The following is a 13,315-nucleotide window of genomic DNA, read 5'->3' as shown; positions in this document are numbered from 1 at the left end:
ATCCTCCCCCTGTCTTCCACCTGTCTCCATGTCTGACTCTTCCGCGGTATCTACAGGAGGGGGCTTCTTCTTAGTTGGAGGATCTCCTGTATCCGCTTCACACTCATTTTGAATGCGCTGTAACTCTCTCTCATAATCCCCATCTGACTCTGACAGAACATCATATCTGTTAGATAGGACCATGACCCCAGCATCACCACTGGACTTTCTCCTGGTTTTTGGGCCTAAATTACAATCTTCCTCAGGTTTACGAGAGGATTTATCTTTTTTTTTCCTCTTGTTCTTTTTTGACTCCTCAAATTCTGATGTTTTTACAGAGGTGGCTGCCTGAGGCTGGCCCCGAGTGACCATCTCCATATTCCCCTGATTGCTGTCTGACTGCTGGGGTTCTGGTACTGTCTCACCTGACCCCTGCTGTACCTCCCGCCTGGTCAGAATTTGCCCCGACACCAAGGCCTCCTCCTCTAAGGCATCTGCCTCCTGCACCATTTCATCATCTGAGAAGTCCCTGGCGATGTTATGCCAGGCCTCCGGGCATTCCTTGTGTGGGTGGCCCATCTCTCCGCAGAGGTTACATCGGACCGTCTCACAGGTGGCACTGAGATGGCCGACCTCCCCACACAGGTTACATTTTGCCACTGTGCATACTTTGGCCACGTGACCGATCTTCCCGCACCTAAAGCACTTACGTGGCTGCCCGGGATAGAAGCAGACGCCTTTCTCTCTGCCTATATAGAAGGAGTTGGGGAGGTGCAGGGTAATGTTGTTATATTGGCGCAGTTTCACTAGAACCTTCCACCCTCCAGTCCAGATACCGTCACTGTCTCTGTTCTTAGTGAGGTCAGACACCAGATCACAATGGCGCCTGAGCCACACTAGAACATCCTGGGGAGGAACCGACTCGTTCCAGAAGATTATATTTACCACCACAGTATCTGGCCTGGATATGGGGACAAAAATAAACTTATTCCAGCCGTCAGTGTCCCTAAGCCGGGGGAATTTATCCCAAAACCTATCCAGACTGGACATAAGCTTAAAGCTGACATCATAGCCCTATCTGTCTGGAAGGTTGATGACCGCCAGGATATCATCTGGGGAGAACCCCATCTGGCGGCACAGGAGATCCCGCACCACAAACCTCCTATCTGGGAGATCTTCCTTAGCGCCTCTGATCTTAAAGCGCACCACGTTCCTCCTCTTAAACGCCTGCCCGGAGTAGTGTGCGCCGGAGGTGAAGGAGGGAGCGCCGCGGCTCCAGGCGTTTTTAGGAGGTTCCTGGCGTGGCTCACTACGGGTATTGGGGGGAGGGTCTGAACTAGAGGGACCTGACTCTACTAGGGGGCTCGATGTTAAAGGGGGGAAGTCACACACATTATCTTGTACCACCCCCTGCCCCCCATCTACCTCTATGTTATCCCCCGGTGACTGCACCTCCCAGATAGACTGAGGGTCCCCTCCATCCCCCGACCCCTCAGGTACAGCAGAATGTCCAACAGTGTCCCCAGTCTCAAGCACGTTAGAGTTCTCCTGGGTCACCGCATCACCTTGACCCATAGATGAAAGTTCACCATCAACAGACACTGCTGGGACTTGTGGTACTACAGGTCCATGCTCCTGCTCTGGGACCGCTGCAGAGCTCTGCGGCTGATCTGGTGTCTGACCCTTCTGGAATGAAAAGCTCGCAGGCCTGAGAACCTGTGTAACACGTTGGGGTACATCTGGGGGAACGGAACCAGCTTGTGCTGTAGGGGCCCGGGGCCCAGAGTCACAGCTCTGCCTCTGCTGGGAGAAGCGCTCCTGGTTCCTGTATGACTCGGCCAGGGGTCCCATCCTCTCCAGGACACAGTCCATATCCCTGACCACCTGTGCCAGCTCTATGCCTAGTCCCTGCAGCTTGAAGTTATACAGGGTGCTGCTTTCAGGGTGCGCAGTTCTAAGTGAATACATACAGTCAATTTGCATCTGCAGCATTTTCTTATGGTTAGTCAGCTCCCCCATCCTCCTTACCAGGGTCGGTATCTCCTCCGCCATCTGCAGCTCCGGTGCCCGTGCGGTCTGCTTCCCCTGCTGTGCTGGTCGGGGTGCAGCTCCAGATGGTTTGGGTGCACCTGTCTCCTTCCCAGGCTTGTGGCTTGCACTTGCAGGGGCCTGTTCACACTGTGCAGTGCTCATGGTAACAGTCTGCGGCTTTACTGCTGACCTGGTGCGGCCTGTGCAGGCCATGCTGGACACCACCTCCCTCTGCTGCAGGTTCTCTCGCAGGGTCTGTCTCTCCAGAGACGTTCTCCTCTGTCTGGGTGCAGGAGTGGGGGGCTGTGCACCTGCTGCTGATCTCTCACTCTGCTGCATTACCTGTGCTCCTCCACGCTGGCTGCTCATAGAACTTGCTGCTTTCACTGCAGTATTCATGTTCAAATCTCTTTCTTCAATAAAGCGACATCACGTCCACAATCTTCACTCTTCATGACTTTGGGATTCGCATCTGCAACATCCCCCACCGGGGCCTAGCCCTTGAGGTGAGGCCTGGAGACAGCCGGGGCCCGCGGTACCGGAGTGGCTGGCGGTTGCGGCCTAAGCACGCTAGTGTCACGGTGCTTGGTACGGGGGAATCGGAGGGCTGTCCTACAGCCTGGCAGGTCTCCAGCAGGGTGGTGTTGGCAAGAAAAGATGAGGGAGAGGCTGCTATAGCGGATCTCCCTGGGGCAACCCCTTAATGTCCCGAGTGTGAGTCTCTGGGTGATGGACAGGGTGCCGGTGATGATGGTAGTTGTAGTAGCAGGGACCAGACGGAGGCAAAGGTTGAAGAAAACAACTTACAGTTCTTTATTGGAACCGCAGGAACTTCAGCAACATGCCGTGAACAAAGTGATGGAGTGCTGGAGAGGTACTTGGAGGGAGCCGCAGGAGTAGAGCACCAGCCTGGATGCAGATGGCAGGCTGGGCGGTAGCTGTGTCCTAGTAGGATGCTTCAGCTTGTTCTCTAGGGGCTTCAGGTATTACCCTTAAAGGTAGGATGATACCCCTTTCCTCACTACACTAACTCCTAGTTCCACTCTTCAGAGGCAGGGGCTAGGCTCTTCCTACTCTTAGTCTGGTATGCTGACTAACTAGAACTCTAGCTGGTGTCCTGCAGACCCTCAGGTCTGACCAGGACCGGTCTCTTCTCCCTTCTGGGAGAGACTGCTCTCTTCTCTCTCCTGAGAGAGACTCCCCTAGAATATTCTGAGCAAGGGGTTTTATCATCTCCCCTTGGTCAGGTGGTGGCTGCTCCTCCAGTTACCTCTCAGCTTACAGAATACATACTGCAATACATGTGATTGGTTATTAGACTCTTACATCACACATTACATTTAACTTCTGCCTTGCCAGGCAGGATTAACCACTGCAATGTCCCCTGTGTTATGTGATGACCTCCTGTGGGGCTCATTCGCAAGCACTACCTCGCCATTGCATCGGCGAGGGTGTTGCACATCCCTGGTAGAAAGTATTTGGGAGTTCACTCCCGGTGTAGGCCTGGAAGCCTGGGCCTTGCCTGGGGAATCTCCCCACCCAGGGTGGCCCCGCCCTGGGCTAGCTCCAGACATGAGGAGGGTCAAGAGCTCACACCACACACAACCTCACCTCTAGGAGGCAGGATTATAGTAGTTATATTCTTGTACATAGGGGGCAGTATTATAGTAGTTATATTCTTGTACATAGGGGGCAGTATTATAGTAGTTATATTCTTCTACATAGGGGGCAGTATTATAGTAGTTATATTCTTGTACATAGGGGGCAGTATTATAGTAGTTATATTCTTGTACATAGGGGGCAGTATTATAGTAGTTATATTCCTGTACATAGGAGGCAGTATTATAGTAGTTATATTCTTGTACATAGGGGGCAGTATTATAGTAGTTATATTCTTGTACATAGGGGGCGGTATTATAGTAGTTATATTCCTGTACATAGGGGGCAGTATTATAGTAGTTATATTCTTGTACATAGGGGGCAGTATTATAGTAGTTATATTCTTGTACATAGGGGGCAGTATTATAGTAGTTATATCCCTGTACATAGGGGACAGTATTATAGTAGTTATATTCCTGTACATAGGAGGCAGTATTATAGTAGTTATATTCTTGTACATAGGGGGCAGTATTATAGTAGTTATATTCTTGTACATAGGGGACAGTATTATAGTAGTTATATTCTTGTACATAGGGGGCGGTATTATAGTAGTTATATTCCTGTACATAGGGGACAGTATTATAGTAGTTATATTCCTGTACATAGGGGGCAGTATTATAGTAGTTATATTCCTGTACATAGGGGGCAGTATTATAGTAGTTATATTCTTGTACATAGGGGGCAGTATTATAGTAGTTATATTCCTGTACATAGGGGGCAGTATTATAGTAGTTATATTCTTGTACATAGGGGGCAGTATTATAGTAGTTATATTCCTGTACATAGGGGGCAGTATTATAGTAGTTATATTCCTGTACATAGGGGACAGTATAATAGTAGTTATATTCTTGTACATAGGGGGCAGTATTATAGTAGTTATATTTCTTTACATAGGGGGCAGTATTATAGTAGTTATATTCTTGCACATAGGGGGCAGCATTATAGTAGTTATATTCCTGTACATAGGGGGCAGTATTATAGTAATTATATTCTTGTACATAGGGGGCAGTATTATAGTAGTTATATTCCTGTACATAGGGGGCAGTATTATAGTAGTTATATTCCTGTACATAGGGGGCAGTATTATATTTGTTATATTCCTGTACATAGGGGGCAGTATTATAGTAGTTATATTCCTGTACATAGGGGGCAGTATTATAGTAGTTATATTCTTGTACATAGGGGCAGTATTATAGTAGTTATATTCTTGTATATAGGTTGCAGTATTATAGTAGTTATATTCTTGTACATAGGGGGCAGTATTATAGTAGTTATAGTCCTGTACATAGGGGGCAGTATTATAGTAGTTATATTCTTGTACATAGGGGGCAGTATTATAGTAGTTATATTCTTGTACATAGGGGCAGTATTATAGTAGTTATATTCTTGTATATAGGTTGCAGTATTATAGTAGTTATATTCCTGTACATAGGGGGGGTATTATAGTTGTTTTCTCCTGTGTACATGTGTGCAGTATTATGAATAAAAGAAAAGGTACTTGATCATAACCGCAGAAGATTTTTGTATAACTATTGAGCTGTAACAAATCTTTTTTTTCTTATTCTCCAGGTAAAGAAATGACCTATTACGTACAGTCAGTACAGCATGCTGAGGAGACGCAACCTTCTCACTACACTGCTCATTGTCCTGCCTTGGGCTCTTCTCCTAACACTGTGGCATCAGAACCCGACCAGCCGCTACCTCACCCTTTTAAGAAGTAAGTTGTTGTCTGTGAGCGATGTGCTGCGGCCGCACTGTATCAGCAAGTCATAATGACAAATACCTGCGGGTGATGGAGTCGTGTCAGCGCTCAGCACCGGCTCCTCTGTCTCCTGGTCTCGTTGTTATTACTTCTGTGTAAAGAATAGAGTATCCCTTTAAGGCATAAGACACTGGGTAAATAGAAAATGAATAGAATCCTGGGAGATAATTGTTCCCACTTCGTGCCGGATCCTTCCTTCCTCTTTAGTTACATAATGTGATATTTCTGTGGAAGTAAAAAAAAAAATAAAAAAATTCTAGAACAAACAGAAATGATTCAATATATTTATAGATTTCTTTGATGAGTCTGATCCCGGTTGGCGGCCGGCTCGGCATTAATCACCGCTCGCCCGCCATTGATGCATTGGCACGTTCCGCTGATTAGATGTAAATGTTCTTGACCTTTGTATTGTCAGGAATGATCGCGGGCAGCGCAGGATTCAATGACTCCCCGCTTCCCCCGAGAAGGTGATAACCTTTACAAAAATATTAATTGTTCCCGGTAATACACTGAAACCATAACTTTAATTTCATGAACTTTCACGTTTTTTTTTTTTTACATATGTCCTCCACCCCCACCACTACATTCACATGTGGCCTCAATCCTGTGATCGCTGGAGGTCCAAGCAGTCCAACCCCTCAACACACACTTTATACAGATAAGTGTCCTTTTGTGGGACAACACCTTTAACTATGAAAAAAAATTCTCTATAATCCAACCAAACTAAATAGACACCGCCAGTGTCGGACTGGCCCACCAGAGTACCAGAGGATCCTCCAGTGGGCCCTGATACAACCCTACTGAACAGTGTCGGACTGGCCCACCAGAGTACCAGAGGATCCTATAATGGGCCCTGATACAACCCTACTGAACAGTGTCGGACTGGCCCACCAGAGTACCAGAGGATCCTATAATGGGCCCTAGTACAACCCTACTGAACAGTGTTGGACTGGCCCACCAGAGTACCAGAGGATCCTATAATGGGCCCTGGTACAACCCTACTGAACAGTGTTGGACTGGCCCACCAGAGCACCAGAGGATCCTCCAGTGGGCCCTGATACAACCCTACTGAACAGTGTCGGACTGGCCCACCAGAGTACCAGAGGATCCTACGGTGGGCCCTGATACAACCCTACTGAACAGTGTCGGACTGGCCCACCAGAGTACCAGAGGATCCTCCAGTGGGCCCTGATACAACCCTACTGAACAGTGTCGGACTGGCCCACCAGAGTACCAGAGGATCCTACGGTGGGCCCTGATACAACCCTACTGAACAGTGTCAGACTGGCCCACCAGAGTACCAGAGGATCCTCCAGTGGGCCCTGATACAACCCTACTGAACAGTGTCGGATTGGCCCACCAGAGTACCAGAGGATCCTATAATGGGCCCTGATACAACCCTACTGAACAGTGTCGGATTGGCCCACCAGAGTACCAGAGGATCCTATAATGGGCCCTAGTACAACCCTACTGAACAGTGTTGGACTGGCCCACCAGAGTACCAGAGGATCCTATAATGGGCCCTGGTACAACCCTACTGAACAGTGTTGGACTGGCCCACCAGAGCACCAGAGGATCCTCCAGTGGGCCCTGATACAACCCTACTGAACAGTGTCGGACTGGCCCACCAGAGTACCAGAGGATCCTACGGTGGGCCCTGATACAACCCTACTGAACAGTGTCGGACTGGCCCACCAGAGTACCAGAGGATCCTCCAGTGGGCCCTGATACAACCCTACTGAACAGTGTCGGACTGGCCCACCAGAGGACCAGAGGATCCTCCAGTGGGCCCTGGTAAAACCCTACTGAACAGTGTCAGACTGGCCCACCAGAGGACCAGAGGATCCTCCAGTGGGCCCTGTTATAACCCTACTGAACAGTGTCGGGCTGGCCCACCAGAGTACCAGAGGATCCTACGGTGGGCACTGGTACAACCCTACTGAACAGTGTCGGACTGGCCCACCAGAGAACCAGAGGATCCTACGGTGGGCCCTGGTAAAAACCCTACTGAAAAGTGCCGGACTGGCCCACCAGAGGATCCTCCGGTGGGCCCTGGCTCAACCCAATACTGAACCAGAGGTCCATCAGAAAACACAATTTGGAGGCTGCTAGAGGATATTTCCTGGGGGATAATGAAGAGTGGGCCCCAAATTAACTTTCTCTGGTGGGCCTAAGACAACCCAGTCTGACAAGTTGTACCACAACCACAAGTAGTCTATTGACATCTGCTAAAAACTGTCACCCCTGATTTTATATTATTAAAGTTTTGTACTTGGATTCCAAAAATGTAAAATATGACGCACCTTAAAATAATAAAAAATTCTTCAGTTGCAAATAAATTTTTCTTACTTTCAATCCATTCTTTGCTGGTTTTTAGAATATTAGTTAATAGCATCAGAGGAGACTCTTATCACCCTCAGTCAACTTTTCTCAGTTAAGCAGGGGCGTAGCTATGGGAGGGGCAAAGTTAATATACTTTGAAATAAATTTTCCTATGTTGTAAATGAAGTTTACTTTGAATCCATTAGATGCTGGTCTTCAGTTTTAGTCCTGGAGATTTCTAACACCTTCAGACAACTTTTCTCAGTTATGAAAGGGCGTAGCTATGGGAGGAGAAAAGTTGTCATACTTTTAAATACAATTTTTCTATGCTGAAAATACATTTTGTTTACTTTGAATCCATTATATGCCTGTCTTTAGAACATTAGGAAATTTTAAAAAAAAAAGGATCAGTTTTAGTCCAGGAAACTTCTAACGCCCTCAGACAACTTTTCCCAGTTAAGCAGGGGCGTAACTATGGGAGGAGAAAAGTTAATATACTTTTAAATACATTTTCCTATGTTATAAATTAAGTTTACTTTGAATCCATTAGATGCTGGTCTTCAGTTTTAGTCCTGGAGACTTCTAACACCTTCAGACAACTTTTCTCAGTTATGAAAGGTCGTAGCTATGGGAGTTGTCATATTTTTAAATAAAATTTTCCTATGCTGCCAATAAATTTAGTTTACTTTGAATCCATTATATGCCTTTCTTTAGAACATTAGGAAATATTAAAAAAAGGATCAGTTTTAGTCCAGGAGACTTCTAACACGCTCAGACAACTTTTCTCAATTAAGCAGGGGCGTAACTATGGGAGGAGCATAGTGAACATACTTTTACATACTGTTGAAAATAAATTTAGTTCACTTTGAACCCATTCTTTGCTGGTCTTTAGAAAATATTTATAAAAGGATCCGTTTTAGTACAGGAGACTCTTAACACCCTCAAAAAACTTCTCAAAGTTAAGCAGCAGTGTGGCTATGGGAGGAGCAAAGATCTTAGCCACACCCAGTGACTAAGGAAGCTTTAAACCCCTTCTGATGCACAGTAGTATTATATACGGTACATAGCAGGTGGGCCTCTGTTAAAAATTTGTTGTATCAGGGCCCATAAACAAGTAAGGCCACTGCATTAGAGTGATTGGGTTTAACTTTAAAAAAATTATGACTCCTCCTTACGTTATAGAAATTGCAAATCATAAAAAAATCTACCTTCAAAAGTGACTTGGGTCATGTTGCTGGTGGGCTCCTTCACATCCTTTTATGTTGAAGCCTGTAGAGGTTAATAAGATCAGTTTACACAGAGGTGTAAATTGCCCATTTTGGCCCTTTAAGGAGCAAAGAAAACACAGATTTTACACAGGGTGAATTCCGGGTGTGACTAATTAAGATGTGTTTCAGTAAGTCCAAAGGAAGAGTCATTGTAAATTTACTAAATTTTAAGGTAGACCACATTTCATTTGTGGGGTCTAACTTTACCCCTTTAGGGTACCACCAGAAAATATTTAATTTTCTGGTATAATAATCCTTTTTTTTATGATTTGAGTTTCAGACTCTAGTACTGCCTAGGGAACAGGGTTTTGGAGTCCAACAAGACTCAACCTCCCAGACTGTCTATAATTTGGTTAATAGTAAAGTCTCTTCAAAGGGTCCAACATTGACCCACAGGTGGGTTTGGAGAGATAACCGCTTTTCTTGGTGCTGTATTCAGCTTTCTAAGCAGACCTCCCCAGAAATGGCCTTCAACTTCTTTAAGGAACCTTCCTATAAGTCACAGACACGCCCCTTCCATTGTTTAAGTTCAGGGCAGTGAAATGGGCGTGTCTATGACCTACAGGCAGCTTCCTTGAAAAAGTCATCGGCCATTGTAGAAGAAACCTTACCGAATTGGGGCAAGTAAATCATGGAGGAAGCCCCAGAAGAACGAGGGGAACCAGATGTGTTGACTGTTCATGCCTATTGCAAAGTCAAATTTAGTTTTCCAGGTGGAGGGTCCCTTTAAGTATTTTACATCTAATGCAGGATGGTGGGAGGATAACACCTCACATTTGACAGCTGAAGTTATTTTCCAGACTGTATCTTGTTGCCAAGTGACTGAAAGAATAATTTAAAAAAAAAAAAAAACAGAAAGTGATTCCATCTCACAATGTACAGAAACTGTATCGCTCAGCCGAAATGTATCCGCACCACACAGAATAATTGTGTGGAGACTGTGGGAGAGATTATACATTGGATGTAACCAGCATGACCAAGGTTGACCTTCTAAAAATGTATAGAGTTCATAAAACCTGCTGTAATCTACCATGTTGGTGAATATTGAGTTGGTAGAGGAGCTCCACTCTTTAGGGTCCTCATCTCTTGGCCAGGAGGGCTACAGAGAAATACTCTGGCGGACCTGCCCTGTCCTGTCTTGTATGGAGCAGTGTAATACTTCATCCCACCAGCGGTGTCACTGCAGGGAAATGAAACACTTACTCCCTCAGACTACAGAACCTTCCTCAGATTGGAGATGATCGCCAGAGGTCTTCACCACCTTCATAGAAGGCCAAACATTTTCTGAAACACCAGTAAAAAGTTATAAAAATTATAACTTTCCTGTTTTCTCTCATTAAAATATGACTGATGTTCCTTGTCCTAATCTAAGTTATGTTTCCTCTCTTACAGAGGAGATAGGTGACAATTCCACCATCAAACCCCTATTCAGCAATGTAACACAGAGCAAAGATGATACTCTTCAATGTATCAACCAGTACCCCACCCGGGAGACCCCAGTAGTGGTCAGGACGTATGTCTATTCAAGACCCCCACCATGGAATGGAGACCTTCCAGTTATCTATGTGATCACCCCCACCTACACCAGGCCCGTGCAGAAGGCAGAGCTTGTTCGACTGGCCAACACTTTCCTCCATGTGGTCAACTTGCACTGGATCGTGGTGGAAGACTGTCCAAGAAAGACCAAACTGGTGGCTAATCTGCTCGAGAAAGCTGGACTCAACTTTACCCACTTGAATATTGAGAGCCCACACAACCAAAAAGTGGGCATATCAAGGACACCCGAGGTGACCCCTCGAGGAACCGTACAGAGAAACCTTGGTCTTCGGTGGCTTAGAGACAACCTCAACGCTTCGAACCCTCCCGAAGGAGTCGTCTATTTTGCAGATGATGATAACACGTACAGTCTTGAGGTCTTTGAGGAGGTAAGTGCTTTTTCATAGAGTGATTTAGAACATACAACTCTCGAGAGAGAGAGCCTCGGTTGGCCTTCAGACATAATAAATATCTTAATTCGCCCCTTGTAATTGGCTTCCCCTGCAACGTGTTTAATCACCTTTAAATGTTGAATTTTCAATTTTATGTCTATGGAAAAATCAATACGTTTTGGCTCTTTAATTAAATTGTGATTTAATCGTTGGATTGTAACGGGCAAGAGGTCGCGTTGTGTGGTGGGAACAGTCATTTCACCATGGAAGGAGATGTGTAACCATCAAATATTCCAAAAGAGGAGCCTCAGACCAAGCCCATAGCTGTTGAGTCATGATATTATTGTTGTACAGGAATGAATTGTCCTTTACAGGTAAATTATTTTAATTAGTCTTGAAATTACAAAAAATGGGGGAGGGGAACAATATTAAGAGAACGGTAAATTCGCCGAGAGACTTCTACGAAAATACAACGTGGTCTTAACCCAAATAATTTAGACGCTCGTACGCGGTGATTCATTAGTAACGAGTTCTTTGGGTTCATTAAGGCAGGAAGAAAGGGACAGGGTGGAATATTAGATATACACGGAGCGACACCATGATTAATATCTCTCATTATCATATCAAGTACCGCGCATGCTAACTCCTCGTAATCGACCACGTAACTGAGGCTTATAGCGGGAGTCATTAATCATAAGCATCCACCTATGAGAAGGGTACAGGACTCTCCTCCCGCTAGATAAATGAGCCAATGGACAAAACAGGTACATCGCCTCATCGGAGGAAAGATTGAAATTTGTGAATCTAGATGAGTTGAATTAGTTTTTTTTTACGTACTTTGAATTGCAAGGGTTGTCGAATGAGAATGTAGAAAGTATCACAAATAACTATGTAAGGGGAAGCCGTAGGTGGCAAGAGCTTCTCATGGCGGCCATTGTGGTACATTGGCGTCCTTAGCCATGAAGATGTAGGAAAACTCACTCTTTGAGATCCATATAACCGTAAATGTGGAATTTTTATGAGAAACCTTCAATTGGAAAAAACTGTTGGATGTCATTTGGGTGGAAGGGGTGATAATGGGGTGGCATCTAAGTAGAACAAGAACAGGTAGGTCTCAATCTCAGGTCACTGCAGTCAGACATTGACACATACACTCACTGGCCACTTTATTAGGTCCACCATGCTAGTAACGGGTTGGACCCCCTTTTGCCTTCAGAACTGCCTCAATTCTTCGTGGCATAGATACAACAAGGTGCTGGAAGCTCCTCAGAGATTTTGGTCCATATTGACATGATGGCATCACACAGTTGCCGCAGATTTGTCGGCTGCACATCCATGATGCGAATCTCCCGTTCCACCACATCCCAAAGATGCTCTATTGGATTGAGATCTGGTGACTGTGGAGCCATTTGTGTCCAGTGACCTCATTGTCATGTTCAAGAAACCAGTCTGAGATGATTCCAGCTTTATGACATGGCGCATTATCCTGCTGAAAGTAGCCATCAGATGTTACAGGGGACATTGTGCTCATAAAGGGATGGACATGGGCAGCAACAATACTCAGGTAGGCTGTGGCGTTGTACCAAGGGGCCCAAAGACACCATGACACCACCACCACCAGCCTGACCCGCTGATACAAGGCAGGATGGATCCATGACACCAGCACCACCAGCCTGACCCGCTGATACAAGGCAGGATGAATCCATGACACCACCACCACCAGCCTGACCCGCTGATACAAGGCAGGATGGATCCATGACACCAGCACCACCAGCCTGACCCGCTGATACAAGGCAGGATGGATCCATGACACCACCACCACCAGCCTGAGCCGCTGATACAAGGCAGGATGGATCCATGAAACCACCACCACCAGCCTGAGCCGCTGATACAAGGCAGGATGGATCCATGCTTTCATGTTGTTGACGCCAAATTCTGACCCTACCATCCGAATGTCGCAGCAGAAATCGAGACTCATCAGACCAGGCAACGTTTTTCCAATCTTCTACTGTCCAATTTCGATGAGCTTGTGCAAATTGTAGCCTCAGTTTCCTGTTCTTAGCTGAAAGGAGTGGCACCCGGTGTGGTCTTCTGCTGCTGTAGCCCATCTGCCTCAAAGTTGGACGTACTGTGCGTTCAGAGATGCTCTTCTGCCTACCTTGGTTGTAACAGGTGGTGATTTGAGTCACTGTTGCCTTTCTATCAGCTAGAACCAGTCTGCCCATTCTCCTCTGACCTCTGGCATCAACAAGGCATTTCCGCCCACAGAACTGCCGCTCACTGGATGTTTTTTATTTTTCAGACCATTCTCTGTAAACCCTAGAGATAGTTGTGCGTGAAAATCCCAGTAGATCAGCAGTTTCTGA

General features: G+C 46.0%; 1 protein-coding gene and 1 long non-coding RNA gene across 2 annotated transcripts in view; one reads left to right on the top strand and one right to left on the bottom strand.

The window, feature by feature from the left end:
• Window positions 1–13,315, top strand: part of LOC140119661 (galactosylgalactosylxylosylprotein 3-beta-glucuronosyltransferase 1-like) — a 126,231-nt gene that overhangs the window by 109,331 nt on the left and 3,585 nt on the right. Inside the window, exons 2-3 of the mRNA XM_072138911.1 lie at window positions 5,239–5,386; window positions 10,414–10,946. Of these exons, the coding sequence (XP_071995012.1) occupies window positions 5,275–5,386; window positions 10,414–10,946 (645 nt within the window). The 5' untranslated portion in view covers window positions 5,239–5,274. The remainder of the gene's footprint in view (window positions 1–5,238; window positions 5,387–10,413; window positions 10,947–13,315) is intronic.
• LOC140119662 (uncharacterized) overlaps window positions 5,239–13,315 on the bottom strand; it is a 127,004-nt gene continuing 118,927 nt past the window's right edge. The window contains exons 2-3 of the long non-coding RNA XR_011853417.1: window positions 8,962–9,022; window positions 5,239–5,656 (exon numbers count right to left, since the gene is read on the bottom strand). This is a non-coding gene — a long non-coding RNA (uncharacterized lncRNA). The remainder of the gene's footprint in view (window positions 5,657–8,961; window positions 9,023–13,315) is intronic.

Source organism: Engystomops pustulosus, chromosome 2 (genome assembly GCF_040894005.1).
Source record: "Engystomops pustulosus chromosome 2, aEngPut4.maternal, whole genome shotgun sequence".
NCBI lineage: Eukaryota > Metazoa > Chordata > Amphibia > Anura > Leptodactylidae > Engystomops > Engystomops pustulosus.
Note: the sequence above shows the minus strand (reverse complement) of the source record. Positions and strands in the feature narration are given on the sequence as shown.